Here is a 20,481-nt window from a genome sequence, read left to right as displayed (position 1 = left end):
GGCGGTGTCCCCGCGATGGAACCCCCGGCGGGCTCCTGCACCTCCTGCCGCTGCCCCTCCGCCTCGCCCAAGCCCCCGTCCCCGCTGCTCCCCCAGCCCCCGCGGCCCTTGCGATGGGAAAGAGACAAAGAAGGGTCCGGGGTCTGCCGCCTTGCCCAAAGCACAGCTGTACACGTTCTCTCCTCGTTTCGGGTGAGGGGGAAATGCCCCCCGCCGCTCCCTGGACCCTGCAGACAGCGGCAAGTTTTCGAAGATCCCACTGTCCCTTGCTGAAAGGACCGTGCATAAGCTTTGTTTTTAAGGTGGAGCCAGCTTCAGACTGGGCATCCCAGTGGTTTTCGGGGCATTGTTTATCATGGTGGGGAAAACGTCTGCCTGGCTAAGATCCCTGGCTGGGGCAGGAGATGCATGGCCAGTGGTCCCCCCACAGCTTTCCCAGGCGCTGGAGTGTGATCTGGTCTGCTGGGTCTCCCAGCTCAGCTGAGGAGGAGATCCTTTAAGTATGTCCCAAATGCTCTAGTCACTTTCAGGTTTAAGTTTTCATTTTGTTGTCACCATAGCGTAGGGTGGCTTCTGGATGTACTGCTTTTAATTCTTGTTTTCTTTTGTAGGGAAAAAGACTTTGCTGTGCACTTGATGTAATTTCTTAGAATTTTATGTTCCAGGGGACAGACAAGTCAGTCAAGTGTCACACAGCCTTCCAACAGAAGCAAGTGTAGGAAAAATAATGTCTGTTTTCCTCTTCCTTGCCTCCTGTTTGAGAGTTAGGTGTCCCTTGATGAACATGTTTTAGATGAAAACCTCCCATGTGTCTTGGGGCTCAGTGCTGAGCACATGAGAAGGAAGACTGGATTGGTGTTACTGGGAATTTCTTTCCCTTACGTGCGTATGAGGATTGCATTTACTATTGTAAGGTAGCTGTGCTAGTCATAATGAATTTATTAGCTGATTAGCATTAGAGAAACAAGTACATATTGAAATTATTCTGGTCTCTTAAATTGCTGACAAATGCAATTATACTTTGAGGGAGTGACAAATACCTTCTCTGCACCCCTGCAACACACCTTTGTTCACCATGAAGTGCTCCTTCATTTTGTTTGTGTCTTTATTTCCTACAATATAGCTGAAACTTCTTTTCAAAGGGGACTTTGTAAGAAAACTTTTTAATGTTGGCTTTTGTTTTCTTGATGCAGGCAGCACCACCTGAGGAGCTCAGCTCACCCAGTCGATGTGAAGGCAAGGCAGACCAAGGTGCAGCAGATGAAGGGGAGGCAGCGAGATCAGCTGGTGGGGACAGCAGTGTTGCTTTGAGCTACCCCAGCCTCCACCTCCATGCCTACAGCATTGAGAGCATGACAACATTTCCGAATGGCTGTGGAAATGGTACCACCGTTACTTGTATAGTTATGGATAATAAAGAGCCCCAAAACCAGACTACCTGTGCCAGTCATAATGGGGGACACAGCACCAGCAACAATGTTGAGGAGGAATTTCAAGAGGACAAGCTCAGCCCTTCCAAAATCATGCGCTTTTTCACCACCCCTCGGAAACGGGCTAATTCCAGCTCTGACAGGCCTCGTTCTCTGGTTTTGATGGGCAACTCATCCACGTGGAATGCCTTTTCTTCAATCAGAAAGATGGGATCTTTCAAGAAGTTGAAATCTTCAGTTCAGCAAGGAACTCAAACAAGGGAATGCTCAGACGTTGTAAACGACAGCAGCATAGGCAAATGTGGTTCAAATGGAGCAGTGGTGCAAGTTCAGACTAACAGGTATTCCTATTCGGGGCCTCTGCATGATTTCCAGAATGCAGTGGATGGTTTGGCTTCTGACTGCTCTGATGTGGAGGAGAGCGATGAGTCCTTCCTGAGGAACACTCATCGCTCACGCAGCATCAGGCGGGCTTACGGTGCTGGCCGCATCAACTTGTTAGACACAGATAAAATTCAGAGTCGCCACAACTGTGTTAGGCCAACGTCACCTGTCATTGCAGAGCCAAAGATCTGTGAAATTCTGGTGAAAGACTCTGAAAACAACAGGATCATTTATTGGAGAAGCAAAAGTTCTGATAATTTGAACTTTCTGAAGAAAAGCTCATTCAAACGGAAGTCCACCTCAAACCTTGCTGATCTGAAGGTCTCAAATGAAAAACATATACCAACAAGGACTGCGAGTGTTCCTTCTGCTGACTCCGACAAAAGTGATGGGAACCCTGAGAGGCGATCCAAGCGATGGAAGAGCCCTATCAGAGCAAAGGATTTTGATCGAGTTTTGAAACTCGTCAGTAACGTTACAGATGTTGCAAGGAAGAAGGATGGCCCCAAGAACGTGGCTCCTTCTCCCGGTGAGCTGTCCCAGAGAACAAGGTCAAACAGCAGGCTGCACGATGACTACTCCCGCAGGGTTTCCAGCAGCACGGACCATGACAGGAAGAGAGGCACCTCCTCAGTATCCAGTCCAGACTCTTCCTTGCCAGAAACACCTTGCCTGCAAAGCCCTGTGATTCCTCAGGATAAAAAGGCTGACATGAATGTAGCTGTCACTGAGGATAAAAGCCCCAGGACGTCATCAGGTATCCCAGACTCTGATAGCTTTTCACCTACTCTGGATGACATTAGTCCATTTCCCAATGAAGTCTTTTATTCGGACTCAGATGAACCAAAAGCTACTCAGCAGTGTACAGATGAAGCCGAAAACCTTTATGTTCCCGTCAGGCCAACTACTCCAAAGCCTCAAAGTCCAACTGCAGGGAAGGTCAAGTGCAGTATGAATTTCCAGTGTCCAAACCATCACAGCACATTGTCACTGAGCTCATCAGAGAGCGAGGAGAGAGTTGAGGTACCGGGGCTGAAGCTGGGCAGGAATCCTGTTTGCTTCCAGGACTCAGTGAAAACTGTGTATTATGATGATGGAAATGAAGACAGTGGCATAAGCAGCCACTCTCAGCTGAGCCTCAATTTAGCCTCTGGTACTGAAGAGAAAAAGGAAGAGGTAAGAAAGAAAGAAAAATCCTTCAAAAGTGATGTATATTCGCGGTTGGGTTTTGTCTTTATTAATGCAAAACAATGCAAAGTAATGGCTGCTGCAGCTTGTTATTGCTAAAATATGCTGACAGCAATTATTTCCTTTAAATATTCTCTTTGGATGCTAATATACAATTATTTTTTCTTTGCACATTAATATCAAAGGAAGTTAGGAAGTTTTGGCAGCAAAGGTATTCATGTACGTTTTCAAGGGCAGTTCATTGCACCCTGAAGATACACCACCTTGTCATGTGGCCTCGTCAGACTTTACCAGCCTGAGCAGGGTCTGACTGTGTTTTCTTCGCAACTGAAAGGTCTTTTTAATTTTAAAGCGTCCGTGTATTCTGAAGTAGTGTTGACTTACTGTAAAACACTATGCCTGTGGAAACCTTGCAGAACATGGTAATATTTGTAGAGCAGTGGGGTGTGAAAGACACAGTACAGAGGTTTAAGCATTCAGTTGTATCCAATGTTTTCCCTGTGTAGTGATGACCATACTGAGGGTAAACTGCTTGCTTATTCCTTTGCTTGCCAACTGCAGACAGCAGTGCTTTAGACACTGGGCTGAGTCTTTTGCTACTGTTGTTTTGGTGAAGACACGGTTGTTCTCACTGCACCTGATGAGTGATTTCATACTCTCAGTGAATGGGTAAAGGGATATATTGCAGCATCTCTGAGGTAAATTCACATGATAACACTGTGCCCCCACCTAAAATATGGTGTGAATTGGCACCAGGGAAGTTGCAATGATTTGGCAGCCTTGGTGAAAAGCTGTCAGACATACCCTGCACCTGTCTGAAGCAGTGAAGTTTAGCTCAGCCCCAGCTCACTGTGGCAACTATCCATCTGTATCTGTATAAATATGCAAGTCATTTACAGAATGAAGCTGACATATCTTTTAAGCCACTTCAGTTTGACTAAAGTATCTTAGACCTTAGGTATGAGATAGGCAAGGCAATGCTGCAGCTGCACAAGCTCCAGCCTTTCATGCTGTGAAGTTTTAAAATGTCTGTGAAGCTGTCCTACTTTTAAAGGCTTGGCACAGTTTTTGCAGACTAACTGCAAAAAAGTGGTTACAGAGCTTATCAGTATTGTCCTTCTGCTGGAGAAAAGCAATTTTGTTTACTGTTGTGTTTGCAGCAATGGTAAGATTGAAAAAATAAACTCAGTGTGTATAAATGTCTGGGCTCAGAGTTTATTCCTCTTCTGGAATCATAGAATTACTCCAGCCATCCATATTTTCCAAAACTCTTACTTATATGCAAGGAGAAGCTTTCACACTGCCAGAAGAGGCAAGAGTCCTAGTGTGGATAGATGCCAGTTGTATTTCTCAGGAGTAAAATGGGAGGTGGAATTAATGCTACTCATCTACCATCTAGTGGTGAGCTGCCATCATGACCCAGAAGAAATTAATCTGGTCCTTCTCCTTAGTTCCCAACAAACCAGTACAGTTTTTACATGAATGTGTCTACGTTGGGTGGATAAAAGTTACTGCAGTTTTTAGTTTTAACACCACATTCTGTTATTATCTAACATGCAATTTAAGCTTTCTCTTTATATTATAACATTTTTCGGGTAATTGTGAGTGTCCTTTAGTACTTGCTTCAGTTGTCTAAAATACAGAGCGTGCACTGGTGGCAGCTCTGGGTTTGTGTAATGGGCAGGCAGACAGTATGGGATAGATCCCAGCAAAAGATGGAGGAAGTGGTGGCCAGGGTAAGCTTGGCTGTAAGCCCTCACTTTGTTGTTGTGAGCACTGCCTGGAGCCCCTGTGCTTCGTAAAAGCAGCTGTGGCATAGCTGCGTCCAGGCAGAACTCTCTTCTAATGGAAAAAGCCAAAATTTTTGGAGGTGGGAGGTGTGGGTTGGAAGCAGGAGCTGTGCAGGAGAGAGTCTACAAAAGTAAAAATAAAGTATAAAAAGTATAAAAATCTTGCTATACAAGGGGTATAAAGTCTGTTATTTCTTTTTTCCATGCCTGTTTCTCATCTCATACACAACCCTAAAGCTGTGGCACTCAGAGTGACTGCCAGACAGGTAGAGTGGTATGGTTTCTTCCTACCATTTCTTTGGAGGATTCAATTTCCTGCTTTACAGCATGCTTCCCTCAGCATGGAACTAGCTTGGCACCAAAGATACTTATGCCAGGTTATTTTTTAATTGGAATTTATTCAGCCTGTAGGCACTTTTATGAATGCCACATACTCACACAATGAGGTCACTGGGGTTTGAACTTTTGACTACAATTCATTTTTACCTTACACCTCCGCATTGCAGAACTGTACCTGCCCAGCAAGTTGTTCTGTGATGGCTGAGTGCTTAGTTTACTCTCAACAATCATTTGAGATGTGGTGTGGAGCCATGGGCATCACACATTTTCAATTTTTTGTCTGAATCTTAAATACACTGTGTTGATGGACAACTCTGCACTGTTTCCATGTTTCATGGATCTGCCTTTCTGTCCAGATTTCATGTATAAGCCAGTATGTATTCCAGTACATTCACTAAAGCTTGAAGACATATTTTGATATAAAGCTTAGAAGGTCCTCAGGCTCAAATAATTCTCTTTTCGGGACTGGCTGCTGTAGCTGGAAGCAAGTATAGTTTATTTCCTTACTCACTCATCTGATAGATTAGTCAGCAAATGAAATCTGTGGTAATTTGGACCATCTCTATATTTTCCCAAATATGGAAACTAAATATTTCTACCTTATGTTTCCCCACTACTGTAAAGCTGATTTTGCAGTATTCCTGCAAGGGCATCTATTTGTTCATCAGAATTGATATTTTGCGTTGGTTTTTTTTCCTTACATGATTGAGTCTTGAGATCCTGTCACTTCTCTTTGTTGGTTTCACTAAAATGCAGGATTTGGATTGAAGCAGGGGAAATTTCTTGGGTTTTGGTCCTGACAGAGGTTGTTTCCCAGGGAAGAGCTAATTAAGTGCAGCATGGATCCGTGCCTCAGCACTTCTGAGGCTACAGAGGTGTGAGTCACCAAAGCTCACCTGTGACATCCCATGCTTTGCCACTGTCTGCTTCATGCTACTGTCATTTACATTCAATAGGTTGCTTTTAAATGGCACGAGGAGATGATTAAATACAAGCTTGTACTTGTGTGGAGTGTTTCACATAGTCTTTGCTTTCATGAAGGAAGAGCCCCATGTCACTGGAATAATGAAAACTTAGTCTGTTTCAGACTGGCATGTGTCAGCCACTAAAGCTGCCTGAACAAAATACTGTTCTGAATTTGTTACAAAAAAGTAAGAGTCGAGTTACTTGACATTTCACCTAGTCTTTCACAAACTCTTAGATCAGGTGGTATTTAGGTTGCCTTGCTGGCATCTGGCTTCACAGTACACCAGACTTTTTATTACTTGAGTACCTTATCTGCATGACCATAAGTGCATGATAAATTACAGTGAAGAGGCAACTCTGCTGTAATTACGATTGAGTCACAGTTTATTTGCAGACAATATTTTACATGTTCTAAGACCTGTCTGTCAACTCATTTATGTTCATGCCGTATAAAAGTCACTGGTCCTAGCTAGTCCACATCATAAAGTGCCCAGTGCTCAGCTGTTGGCGAAGTTGAGCTGGTGTGTCCTGGATAGGTCTCTGGACTCTGAATATTGAGCACACAGGGTTTAACTTGGAGGACAGCTTGTAAAGATGAAGAGGAAGAAGGCCTTTAGGGGTGGGGACTCAGATATGTCCTCACTGTTTGTCCTCACTATTTCTAGCTTCAAAAAGTGTCCTCACAGTGAAGGACCAAAGGGTGGGAGCTGGATGTGGTCGTGTTCAATGCCTGCAAGGAGCAAGCAGCAGCCAGGATCTGAGGGTGATCATCTGTAGTACATGCCTCAAGGTCCTGAGTGCTGTGGGGCTGGGCATGAGCACACCTGCTGGGAGCTAGCTGCTTTCAGCTCTCTGAACTCTTCTTTTTGGACTTATTCACCTCTGGTTCATCCATGTGCAGTTTAGAGTGTAGCTTAATCAACCTAATGTGTATTACCATAAATATGATAAACTGTGAGGGATAATTAGGTGAAGTAGTGGGGGAAATTTCTTAAAGTGGGTTTACTCCTAAGGGGCTTGTAATTTGGAGTGAGGGCTCACCACTCCAGTGGCACTCTGGTCTTGCTGACTACAGCGCCTGGAGACAGAGCAGCAGAACCCTGACACAGGGTCTGAAGAGCTTCTTACAGAAAACTGAGGTTTCAGTTAGACCAAACAACACTGGATTTGCACTAAACTCTGAGCTGCTCTGCACAAGTCAGGGTGCTTTCACAACATGTCCACACAGTCACTCAGTGAGTGACTTCCAGATGCATTTGCCCAGAGCTAGACTAGATGCCACTGCTCATTGCTACAAGCCTAGATTGCAGAATCCATTGCTGCAATAATGTAGCAGGGAGCCCTCAAATGACAGGAATATCTTCCTATAGCTGCAAAAACTCTTTCAACTCTCAGCAGCAGAGCTGTCATCCCTTGGGTGCAGCCCATAATCATTTGTTGCTGTATCTGCAACTAGGAAGAAGAAAAACAAAGCAGTCATGACAATAATCTGAATTCTGGATTGGCCTGAATTTTAGACCAAGTAACTCTGCAGTTCTTAATAAAATTAGCCATTTCTGAAAACTGTAGGATAATATAGGAGATAGGAGTTACTGTCATTCTCTCAGAAATGGTTTGGATGGTGACAGGGAGAGCTCAGGGGGGCTTCACTGCAGTTACCCTGGGGCAAGCTGCACCCTTTCTTTATTGCATTTGTGCATCTTTGCCTTTCCAGAGCGTCCCATATTTGACTCTGCTGTAGCTGTCCAGTGGCACCTCATTAATACCCAGGTGTTGCTCACCCTGGGATCAGGAGTAATAAATAGTGCCCCAGAAAGCAGAACAGCACTGTGCTCATGTGATTTGGTTTCTTACATCAAACACAGTGTTGAGTTGTTGGCACTGAGAATCCATCTCAATGCTAGGTGGGTGAGATTTCCAAAGTGAGCAGAGGCAGCTGCAGAATCTCCCCTGAGCCACGTGCATTTTCCCTTTCTGACGTCTGGAGGCTGCCATGGTGCTGGTGCCAGGATGCTGTGGCAGGCTGGGAGACCAGCCCAGTGTTGGGGGAGAGCCCAGCAGCCTTGCCCCCGCCCCATTCTCTGGGAAGTAATAATTGGCAGAGCTGCCCAAGGCAGCTCCTCCCCTCCCAGGCTGGGGTTTGTGTCTGCTGCTGGGACTTGCTGAGGGCAGGGCTTGGGCTTGGGCAGGGACAGTGAAGCTTTGCTCTGAAAGGGTGGAGAGAGTGAGGAACCAGAGGACCTCATTTTGGAGAGACTCTGAAGAGAGGCAGAGGCTTACGGCTTTTTAAGTTTTGCTTTGTTAACATGAAGTTCCGCTTCCAACCTGTGGTAATCATTTGAGATCTGCCAGTGGGTATTACAAAGATAGCCTGAAAGAAGAAAAAAAGTCACTCATTTTGCCAAATGAAGGGGTTTTTTTTTAACCTGCTACTTGTTCTGGGGTGTTCTGAGTCAATTCCGAAAATATGTAGGGATTTATTTAGGCTTTATTAATATCTATACATCTAAAAGAAGCAGAGAATATGAATACCCCTTCACTATACACCACAAGTTTGCAGTTCCAGTTCAGATACTGAAGGAAAGACTGGACAGTATAAGAGCATCATCCACCATCCTCAAGTATTGAGTCACCAAAAAACTAGAGGAAACAGTTTTCTGGTTTTAGCACATTTGCATTTTTATATGACTGATAAGACTATTTCTACAAAGGAAGTACATTTCCCTGCAAACTCCTCCCCTGTGCCATTTGGAAGTATGTTAGCTGATTTGGATTTGGAAATGAATTAGAGGAGAGGATGAAGGAAATCCTTGAGGCTGAGGAACAGATTTGAGAATCATGAGATCCGCTTGTCATTTCCAGTCCTGCCCTATGCTTCTACATGACTTAAGTGCTTTGTATCTGTTCCTTATCTGTAAAATGTGGATATTACCAAGGTGAACTCGCTAATCTTGGTGAAGCATATTGCTGAGAGGGAAAGCTTTATGCTTTATCACTGATTGTGATAAGCAGGCTTTCAAGGATCAGGTTAAATGAAGCAAACCTGCATTAAAAGGCCTTAGAAAATAGATGGCTAAATTTTCTTTGTATCTATATAGCCTGATTTCTTAATGTGGTTTTATAGGTGTATTTGTTAGTTAGAACACCACAATTGCTTTGGTGTTCACAGATCCCAAGTGGAAAATTATATAAATTTTTTTCCCAATTTTTAAAACTTCTAAAATTAGTGTTTCACCACAGCAGTTTGTGTTGCTAAGGGGGTTGCTTTTGCTATGTCACAGGGCACAGTAATGTTGTTTTTCTTTACTGAAATGCATAGTATTTCCTGCATCTATTCTGTGAGTTTATACTGGTGTAGTACAGTGGTATTCCTTTAGGGAGTCCCCATCAGAAGCAGTGCTTTGCAAAATTTTCAGCTGTGGCTCCACACAATATTTTTTTTTGAGGAGAGGAAGGGGAAAAGAAAAGGGAGGTTATCCTCCAAGCAGCTAAAATGTATGTAGATGTTGGCCATGGTTGTATTGTATTGATTGCCTCTGCTTTGCTTGTGTATATAAGTGTAATTTAAGCAGGTATTTTTTGCAGTTGTTTCACAGATTGTGTTTTGCTGTCTTGCAGACCACTGGTCAAATTGCCCTTGATGTTCCAGGGATAGATAATCAATGCATTTATGTGGGGTCTTCGCAAAGGCCAATTGCAAAGAAAAGATGTTAGTGGCAGAGGAGGCAGAGGGATGTAAAGAAAAAGAATATAATGCAATTTGCATTTAATTACAAAGGAATAGATGGAAATTTTCTTGAATTGGACTGGTTTAATAATTCTTGTTTGTTTGTGATTGAAGATGTAATTACTGAAAGTGTGCTTTCTTCTGCAGTAAAAGCAGTCATTTCCATGGTATTGCTGTTTGAAATTGTCTCTGTTGGATCAATAGGGGATCACTGGGCTCTCTTGAAACTTCAGAATCTTTTTATAAAACCTAGAAAGAAAGCAATGAATAAATTTTCTCTGGGATACTTTATTTATCCACAGTTTCATAATCTGTGTCTGTCGCAACAGTTTGCAGAAAAACTAAAATATTGATCGCGTCCATGAAACATAAAACAAGCTTTTAACCTCATTTGGTATTAGTGATAAATGAACTTCAACTAATGCTCTCCCAACTGCTATTTATCAGCAAGAAAAAGTGCAGCGGTTTCTTTTTATCATGTACCTAGGTGGAGACATGTCCAGACTTTTACTCTGTTAGGTCAAGGTGTTGAAGTAATTTATATCCACTAGGTCACAATATCTTGGCCCTTTTTATGTTTGGTGGCTTGTATAAACTGAAAAGCCACTTCTAATATTACTGTTGAGTTCCTAAGATTTGGCAGTTGCTGTGCTATACAGAAATAATAGCTGTTTTATAGTCACCAATTAAAATATTTTATATAGCTGTCATTGCTAGTGAAAGAAATTTGTACATTTTTATATAGATCCCTAAATATATGCAGAAATGTATCTTCTTGCTCAAAATAAAAAGATACCTACATGACCTAGCACAAGTATTGTGATAGTTTCAAGCCTTGTCATTTGCAGAAGAGCACGACTATTACCCATCAAAACTTTTCACTGAGAAGATGTAGTAATTGTGTTCTGAAACTTCTCAGCCTACTCAGGTTTTCCTCATAATTTATTCTCAGTCAGAATCATCATCCGTTTAATTTATCACACCTTTCAATAAATTGCATTTGGAAATTAATATGCATTCTTGTAAAGACATTATTAGATTTTGATTTTCTGTTTTCTGTGGGTTAGAAAAAGGCAGTAGTTGTTAGCAAAATTACATTTCAGCCAGGCAGCTCAAATATGCAGCGATAACAGAAGAAGAAGTATTGCAACTTACTGTGTAGCTAAGGAAAACAAAAAAACCCTCCCCTCCCAAAAAAAAAAAAAAAAAAAAAAAAGCAGAAGATGCTCTTTTCCCTGGGGAAGAGGAATGCTGGGGGTCTTTGTCCAAGATGTACCTGCTTGTGACTTCCCAGAAGATTATCAGGTAGGGAAAACTTTTCAGGCGAGAAGTGTCCCCTTACACCTTTGAAATTGTCTGTATGTGCATGTTATGGAACATCACTGCATTCGGAACTTAAAGGTTAAATTTTGAAAATCTGAATAGGTAACAGTAGGGGTTGAAATGCAGATTAATGGTCAAGGACTCTCAGCAATGTACACGTCATCAAGACCTTTATAAAGTGGGGATTTTAATTAGGGAGTTTATTGGCTAAACACGTTGAGCAAAAAAAACCCAAAAAAATCGGAGCTTGTTTTTCCTTTGCTATCATGGTGTCAGCCCTCAAAAGTGTCCCAACAGCAGGAGGCTGACCAGCAGCATTTTCTGTTGGGTCAGACTTGTAGTTTGGGCTTTCTCTGCAGCAGAGAATGGGGTCAGGTATAGAGGATGAAGGGTTATTCATGGTTGGTGTAACTGCACCAGCAGAAGTCCTGCCATGCAATTTCAGGTACTGGCAATTGCTTTGCCATATCACTGATAAAAGTTGCATCCGCATAAGCAACATTTTATCAGTACTGTGCAATTCAGGTCTTGTGCTCCTTGGGCAGCACTTCCTCTGAAATCAGTTCTGAGTGCTGAATATATCAAAAGTACACAGTGGTCTGAGTAATAGCTGGAGAACCGGGCTCTAAAGACTAAGCTAAGATTTCAGTGATTAAACACCTGATGCTGATGTTGCTTACCTTGGTTATTAATGAGCACAGGGAATGCCAATAGCAGTCATGTGCCATTAAATGGAACAGGGTTGTACCAGGGCCAAGTTGAGCTGAGTGAGATCATTATTGAGTCCTTGAAGTTGCTGTAGCTGGATTGGGAAATCAGTCTGGGCCCAGGCATGGGAGGGGTTTGGTCTGGCTGGGCACAGACTCTGTGGTGTCATTGTTTACCTGGGAACAGCCTGGGAGAGCTCCCACTGTGGCCTGCTGGGTGTGGTCAGAGGGTCCTGGGGAACACAGCCTTAACAGCACACCTGAATGTGGCACCTGGAGTTGAGCCCAACTAAAAATAGCTGTCAAATGAAGTGAGGAGCAGCTATCAAAGACAGCTGGAAAAAACCTCGTGGTGAAGCTGCACATTTTTGGAGCAGGAGGTGGGGACCAAGCAGGGCAGTCTGCAGCACTAGGGAACATAGTTGTAGCTCCATCTAAACCCACCTGCAATCCAGTTGACAACTGGTTCCTGCCTGTAGTGCTGCCTGGCTGGTCACTCAGTAGGCTTGGCTGATGCTCTTGTTTAGGGGCTCAGCTTGATTCCTGGAACATAAAAGATCCTGCACTGCTGGAGATGTCATGACAGGCTTCCCTTTGTCCCCAGGAGCTGCTTCTGGATGGCCCAAGCCTCCCTGTGTCATACTTGCATGATGCATGGCACGTGGAGATGTCTTAGATTCCTTTGGACGTTTGAAATAGCCCTGGGTGTTTATGTTCAGGCAACAAAATTTCATTCTAGATTTCTCCTGGCTATGATGACAGCTTTATTATCTAGTTAATGTACAGACAGCTCCATTGCAGAATTGAAATTAAAAAGCAGGAATCTGCAGCTAAGAGTGACATATTGAAAGGGATCAATAGCAAATATAAGTGTAACCTGGATTGAAGTAGATATTCATTTTAAATGGTTGTATTTGTATATACAGTGCTGTCAGGAATAAGGAAAGCAGTTGAAATACAATGATTTAACTAGTTTGCTGTTGTAGGAATTTAGTTATCCAGATAAAATTAATTCATTTGCATCAGCACAAACAAGCAGAGCTGTTTGCATTTGCACTCTCAGAAGAAACCTAACTGAGGATACAGCCTAAAAGGCAAGATAAATAATCTTGATTTCTAGTATTGGTGTTGCTAGACTAGCAGGTATGAATTTCAGAAAATCCAATGTGGATTAATCTTAGACCTTAACTTCTCAGAAATCTCAAAATGCCTTGAAATTTTTGACCAGCACTTAAAATGCATGAGCCAGTGCATGAGATTTTGATTTTCATCCTATATGAAGTGCCATGTCTATCTCTAGACATCTGTAGATGTTCCCAGTAATAATTGCACAACATCAACCTGCTTTCACTTATAAAAGATTCATTAGGAGAAGGTAATTTGAGGTCAGCAGTGGTGCACCATATAAAGCCAGTCATAGGTAGAGTACAATTGTTTCCTCAGAATTTTTTCCTTGATGTCAAGAATCACACTTATGCTTAAGTTACTGCAGTACTGGAGCCTGTGAGTTGTGTACTGGATATTTTTATTCCTGCTAGTGAGTGGTCACTTGATAAGGTCCTGCTTGAGCAGGCCACTTAGAGGAATGTGAGATTATCAGCCTGGTTTACCCTGTTTTTTGTAGTGACAGGGTTATGCTTTCTCTTTTAGTATTTTACAGTGCAGTTTATAGATCTAAGACTAAAAATACACATCCTTCAGCATTGTTTGTTGTACAGCAGAGATTAATCTGGCTGTCATTTGGATCACTACTTAAGGTGGAGTCCTGCAGAATGCAAGCAGTCCTCTGCAAATGTTATTGCTCAAGATAAGGGTGTAAGCAGCAGATTATGAGATGACGTGTGACGTGTCCTTCCTCAGTCTAAAAGTACAGGACCATGGTATGAACTTTGCCTGACTGGTTATGCAGAGAGTGTGCTCACATTTGTAGCTCTTATGGACGAGACTTTGCGAAACAAAAACAGAAAATGACTCTCATGAGCTCCTTTCTCAGTCACTGCATATGTGGAGACCCTTTACCTGTGTCTGATTCTGAGGTAAGAACCTTATTTAACCTGTGACTTTGCTGCTGAGTCTTGGAGGGGCTGTGCTTAAGGGACAGCTTTGCTGAAGCTGTGTTAATGCATCAGCCGGGGAGTGACTCTCTGCTTCATTAAATGTACTGTTAAAACTGATCCTGAACACAAATTTGTAGAGAACCTGAAGTTCTTGCTTGAATGACAGGTATAGAAACAATTTTTTTTTAAAGTACTCTATTTAGAATAAATGTCATGCTGTAAGTGAAATAATTGAATGTAGAACAATATACTTGGGAATATTTGAAAAGTATCATTTTCATAATTGCAGTAATCATGTTAAAATATCGACTGTTTAGTAACTCTGCTTACTGGCTGAAGTGCTTTCATACCATGGAATTAATCTTAACCTGTCTTTCAAACAAAAAGCAACATCTGCCCACTGTATCACGAGGCTTAAAAAGAGTCATTAGATTGGTAGTGGCCTGGCTGAAAATGACAGGTAGACAAAAAGGTGCCAGAAGATAAATCCTCTGGCACAGACATCATTGCAAAAGGCTGCTTCTGGGCTGCATGCTTGCTTTGGTTATTCAGTATCTGGAATGCCTTCATCTGATCTGGAACAGATGAACAAAATATAGTTAGAGAGAGACAAAATTATGCTTTTCTGTTTTGGAATACTTACTAGCTTTCTCTCTTTTCTATTTTTATGAAGGAGCTGGGAAAAGCCGAGAAACACCAAGAAATCAGAAATTTGAGGGAAAAGTGAACAGAAATTTTTGTGTGCAGATTTTTTTTCTGAAAATTTGCAAGGGTTTTGCTAGAAAAAATTACAACAGTATTACTTCAAATGCTTAAAAATGTTCCCTCTATCAAGTATTTAGCTGAGGTTATTTTATTTCCAAACTTGTAATACCACTGCAGTTGTGATAGTTGCAGGCATTCTCTGTGAGCCAGGTGTGCTGTTAAATAGGAAAAACATGCTCATTTTCCAAGCCTCCTATCTAAGCCCATAGTTTTTTACCTGTGTTTGTGCTATAATACATCTCCGATACAATCTTGAACCTCCCAGAGCATATGGAAAGTGAGCTTCTCCTTTCCAAACTGGACAAGCTCGCTCACCTAATTCACTCCTGGCTGCAGAATCTCTAGATCTGACCAAGTGGCATTGTGGGAGTGAGTGGTAGGAGGGAGCGTGACTGCCCAGTCTGGCATCAGATTACAGTTACATGGATCTGCAAGCGGTCAAAATGCAGCCTTGCTGTTTGTTTTCATCACTGAACAGAGGTGGAACAGAGAAATATCATAGGATGGGTTGGCTTGAAGGGACCTTAAAGATCATTCAGTTCTAGCTCACCAGCCATGGACAGGGACACCTTTCACTAGACCAGGTTGCCCAGAGCCCCATCCAGCCTGGCCTTGGACAATACCAGGGTTGAAGCATGCACAGCTTCCCTGGGCACCCTGTTCTGGTGCCTCACCACCTGATGGTGAAGAATGTCTTCATAATATGTAATCTAAACCCACCTTCTTTCAGTTTAAAATTGTTGCCCCTTGTCCTGTTGCTACAAGCCTTAGTAAAAAGTCCGAAAGCACAGCTGAGTTATATTTACTGGTGTTACCTGTGATATCCAACTTGTGCGTAGAAAAAAGTTCTGTGAGCACAGAGCTGTCTTTCTAAGGTACTATTCCATGAGTTCAGTGTCTGTGATAGGACCTATCTGTACTGCTGAGGTAATAGGTCAGTTTTTAGTGTTATTAGTCTGGTTTGCCAAAGAGGTACTGATTGTTGGGTGCTTGCCTTACTCAGCACAAGCATCATGATGTCTCTGCTTTGCAAAGTTATCTCTTCCTGAATTGTCAATTGCATTTATTGTATTTATGGTAACTCCTTCTGTTTTAGACATGTTAAGTTGACCTGACATATGACAAACGCACAAATTATTAACTGTCAGAAAATTCTATGGCTTATTTGACTTGTTCACATTTAAAAAGGTTGTTTCTGATGACCACTGGAAGAGGTCCACATCCCAGGAGGAAGAAAAGGCAGACTCACAAAAAGTCACACCAAGGAAATGGGGCTCTGGAAAAAGATCCCGGCCCAGACCTCTCTCAGACTATGGCCAGATGGCGATCCGAAGTTTGTCTATACCAGAAGATGCAGTTGCAGTGGAGTCTGAGAGCACAGACTGCACAGATGGAGAATATCAGCCGAGACTGGCATCCCTTGGGTCTGGGATCCAAAGCAGTACTGTAGGCTACCACAGAGGGAGGAAGAGAAGACCCATCTCCGTAATAGGTGGGGTCAATTTCTATGGAGATGATCAAGCAGAAGAGAGAGAAAATCTGCTGACACAAGTAAGATAAACAGATGTGCTCTGCAAACTGCAAAAGACCCTTTCACTTCCTTGTCTCTATCTTCAGCCTAGAAAATAGAATGGATGCTTCCTTCTCTTCCTTCCCTTTTGTCAAGCTGACATCGTGTACTTAGAATATTGCTTTCCTGGTCACTAATTACTTTGTCTTCTTGCTAAAAATACAGCATGGAACAAACCTGATACTGACTTTGGGATCATCTTTTCTGTATTTTAAATTAATCTGATTTCTTTCTTGGCATGGTCATTATGTCTTATGTTTGACTATATGGGCTTATTTGTGTGTAAAACAGATGTGTGTTTAGTCTCCTTATAGAGGGCCTGAGGAACAGAATAGTACAATCAGAGAGAATGATAACACATTATTTATTGATCATTTCAAATTATCCAAAAGCAAGCCTGTTCACAAAATTGTGGCTTTATAAATGGTGTTAAAATCTTGGTTGATTTGATCTAAATTCATCTGATCTACTAAATTGATCAGATGAAACAAAGGTAGGAAACCTATTAGCAAGCAGTGTATTCTTGAACAGTACCTATATTTGCCATCTCTGCTGGCTTAAGTAAAAGAGTGAGAAATTAAAAACTTCTGAAGGGTAAAAATTGCTCCTTTCTCCCTGGAGGTAGTGCTGAGCAAGTACAATGTGTAGAGGAACTTACTGTTGTGTTGGTAGTCGTCGCCCCATCTTGCATTTGGTTGCAGAGCTTCAGCTTTTGTAAGACTGCACTCATCAGGTATTTTCTGCTTTCCCTGGAAGCTGGAGGACTTCTGCCTAAAGCAATTGTCAAGCTGATAAAGCAACAGAAAAAAGAATTAGTATTTGCATCCTCAAAAAAATTGATTCTGGTGGTTATTAATGAAATTTGAGTCCTGTTAGTCTTTCTCAAGCCACTTCATCTACCACTGGGAAGTTTACTGATAGTAAAGTGCTGGAACAATGTCAGGCTTTTCAGTTTCCTGTGAAAAACATTTTGTAACATGAACACTGTTATTGTGTATTACATACTTTTTCTTTATAAGTCCCTGATGAAAAAATGCATCTTAAAGCAAAACTCCAGCTGAAGCCAGTGAACCTTTTACCCAGGCTAAGGCCTGTGTTTCAAATCATACGTAATTAAGATATTTTAAAATTAATTGTATTTCTTAATTTGGAAGGTTAAAAAAAAGAGGAAAATTGTTATTGTAAATTCTATGCCATCTTACTCAAGAATAATAGATGGATTTCAAGAGATAGTAAGTATGGGCAACTTGCTGTACCGTGTAAGGGATTAAATACTCTCCAGGCCCTTCATTTAGTGCTGACACCGGAGTGATCTCTTTTGAAACCTTGTTCACATCAGTTTAATAGTGAAGGAACATACATCAAGGCAGCTTTTTGAGTTGACTCTTTCCATGCTCCAGTGCTGCCATAACAGCTTGGCTGGGGTTTAAGTTAGCACATTGCTGGACCACTGTGGTCAAGACCAAAATGATGAAGCATTCCCAACATCATTAAACCAAATTATGGCCTTCCCGGGCCAATTTCCCAGGGCTGCCACACATCCATGTCTGTCCAGGGAAAGGATTTGGACTGAAGACTTATAAGAAAATTTTAATTGCCCAGAAATAAATAGCTTTTTTTACTTACTCAGCCAGTTATTTGCATACCGTAGTTGCCATGACTTTTATTAGCTATTTGATACAACAAATCAGACTTTTTGTGGTGAAGGATCCTGGTATACTGATAAGGCACTTAGGAAATTATGTTTAAAGATGAGGTTGTAGATGAATCATATTCCATACACATTGAGGTTTTTGGCAGTCATAGTAAAAAGTAAACTTTTAGCTGGAATGTGAAAAAGGACTCAACAAACAGGCATATATGCCCTAGAAGTATGTGGGGCTGTCAAAGACTGCTCTTCACACTGGTGATTTTTTTTTAAAGCTTTGAAAACCCTTGGGAATATTTGAAAAGTACAAAACTAATTCCTTTTTGCTGTATTTTGTTCTGGTCTGACAGCTTAGGTGTGAGAAAACATTTTCAAACAATACTGTCATGGGTTTCGTAACAGAGTGTCAAGAGATAGTTCATTAAAAACCATCCCAGATGTTTCAGATTACCTGATAGAAGAACAGTAACAACTGAACAATAAGAGAAGATCTAAAGCTGAGTTTCTCTGAAGTTCATGTGCTGAAGCCTGGTTGTTTATTATGTTGAATGCTTATGCAAGATTATTCAGCCTGGCTAATGTGGCATTGTTCACAGACAACATAAAATCAGACTCAATTTGCAAATAAAACAGGGGCAGGTTTTCCAATCGTAATTTAAGAAATGAATGATTTATCCAAAGAAAATGGCTTTGAGATAATGTTAATAATAAACTTAGTATTACCTCTTTCTTACGAGGCTCCTGGGAACTCAAAACAGAGCATCATTTGGACAATTATTTTTGTCTTGTTTATTTTACTGACACGCAATACATTTTACTGATGAAAGCAGAAATCCACCACCTCTGCAGAAAACCTGTTCTAGTGTTTTACCATCCTCATCCTAGAAAACCTTTTCATTAATCTAAATTGGTCTTCCTTCAGCTGAAAGCTATTCCCCCTTGTCCTATCTCTACATGCTATTGTAAAAAGTCCCCCTCCAGCTTTCTTGTAGACCTCCTTGGGTCCTGAAAAGCCATAGTGAGGTCTCCCTGGAGCCTTGTCTTCTCTAGGCTGAACAACCCCAGCTCTCTCAGCCCAGTCTTCATAGGGGAGGTGCTCCCACCTTCGGATTGTCTTCAGAAAAGCATATTACAAGATGAAAATTACAGAGCATGTCTGACCACAACAGAAGGCTAAGGAGTTTTCAATGTAACAAAGAACTGTAATGTAATAAAACTTGTTCTGTGATGCTGGTGGACATGGTATGCAGTGTTTAAGCAATGTCCCTTCAACATAGGAGATTTTACTGCCTATGTAATTACCTGGACTATCTGGAGAAACCTTACTTCATACCTGAGCTTTGCTCAGTTGGACTTGCCTGTAGCTTTACTAATACTGGATTTTCCTGTTTCCTCGGTAGCCTGTGGCACGGCCACCTGTTCCAGCACACAAGGTGCCCCCGTACAAGGCTGTTTCAGCCAGGTTCCGGCCACTCACCTTCTCACAAAGTACCCCCATCGGTCTGGACCGCGTGGGACGGAGGCGGCAGATGAGAACATCTAATGGTAAGATGAGTATTTTTAACTGTGTAGAGCAGAAAGCCACACTCCAGGCTAAGCAAGAATTTAGTATATAATGTGGAGGACAAAACAGTGCAAAGCAACTCAGTGACAAAGTTAAACCCAGCTAAGTTGCTTTGTTTTGTGAGTTTCTTACTAGTAGCTGCTGTTCTCATGTAAAACTTTTTTTTCACATCTACTTTTTGACATTGCTATGGTTTATTGTTCTGTACCACTTATATGCCTGTATTCTCCGCTCTCTTAGTCATATACTTGCCTAAAGTCGAGAGATTATGAAGGAAGTAAGTTCTAATATGCTTGAGTTCATACCTGAACCCTAGCCACACCACACATGTATTTTTAATTTTTTGTTTGCCATGCATTCAGCTTTACTTAAATAGGCAAGCCTTAAATCAGTAAGTGGCTTGCTGATGAGTGTAGTCCAACCAGAACTCTGGTACATGAGGGACAGGTTCTTGGTAAAAATTGCCTTTTTTGGAAGCACTGTGCTTTAACAGGCTTGCTGATATGTCCTGTGTAATTTTGCTGTAATTGTTTACTCTTAGCATGGAATGCTATCTGGAGTTAATAGAAATAGTCTATTAACTAGTCTAGATGTAGTGGAACATTTCTTCACAGGTGGGTCCAGAACAACCTGGGTTAACACCATTTGTTTTCCTTCTGGCAAGATTTGTAAATAAAAGCAAAATTCTCACTTTGTGTCTTTCACTGTTAATAGTGAACAAAACACTGTTGGGAACCTTCACCCTGAAGCTTCTTGATCAAGGCTTCCCATGACTGAAGTAGGAACCTTAACAAATAGCATTTTCAATGTCTATTAAAATTATGTGTATGCTTACAAGTCAGTACTTGGCTTCTATGGTTCTTAGCTAAGTTTTAGCTGCAGTGATGTCCAAATTCTACCAAAAATGCTTTAACTACAAATTAGTTTACGTAAGAATGTGTTAAAACTGAATTCTCCTGTTTTAAATAGAACATGACAGTTTTTTTCAGGAGGCGCTCTTCAAGAAGCAGACTTGAGAATTTC

General features: G+C 41.7%; 1 protein-coding gene across 8 annotated transcripts in view; it reads left to right on the top strand.

The window, feature by feature from the left end:
- The window catches only part of SPATA13 (spermatogenesis associated 13), a 147,716-nt gene that overhangs the window by 99,836 nt on the left and 27,399 nt on the right, over positions 1 to 20,481 (top strand). For 6 of the 8 annotated variants that reach the window (XR_010026740.1, XM_063149044.1, XM_063149045.1 and 3 more), the window contains exons 2-4: positions 1,194 to 2,990; positions 15,865 to 16,227; positions 19,295 to 19,439. Coding sequence is in view for 7 of the 8 variants with exons in the window: in XM_063149044.1 (XP_063005114.1) it covers positions 1,194 to 2,990; positions 15,865 to 16,227; positions 19,295 to 19,439 (2,305 nt within the window). In the remaining variant the exon portion in view is untranslated. Of the gene's footprint in view, positions 1 to 1,193; positions 2,991 to 13,738; positions 13,891 to 15,864; positions 16,228 to 19,294; positions 19,440 to 20,481 lie in introns of those variants that run through there. The other 2 variants (XM_063149051.1, XM_063149050.1) reach the window with 2 other exon arrangements.

The sequence above is a fragment of the Melospiza melodia genome, chromosome 2 (genome assembly GCF_035770615.1).
Source record: "Melospiza melodia melodia isolate bMelMel2 chromosome 2, bMelMel2.pri, whole genome shotgun sequence".
NCBI lineage: Eukaryota > Metazoa > Chordata > Aves > Passeriformes > Passerellidae > Melospiza > Melospiza melodia.
The sequence above is the reverse complement of the archived record's forward strand: the minus strand, read 5'-3'. Positions and strand labels throughout refer to the sequence as shown.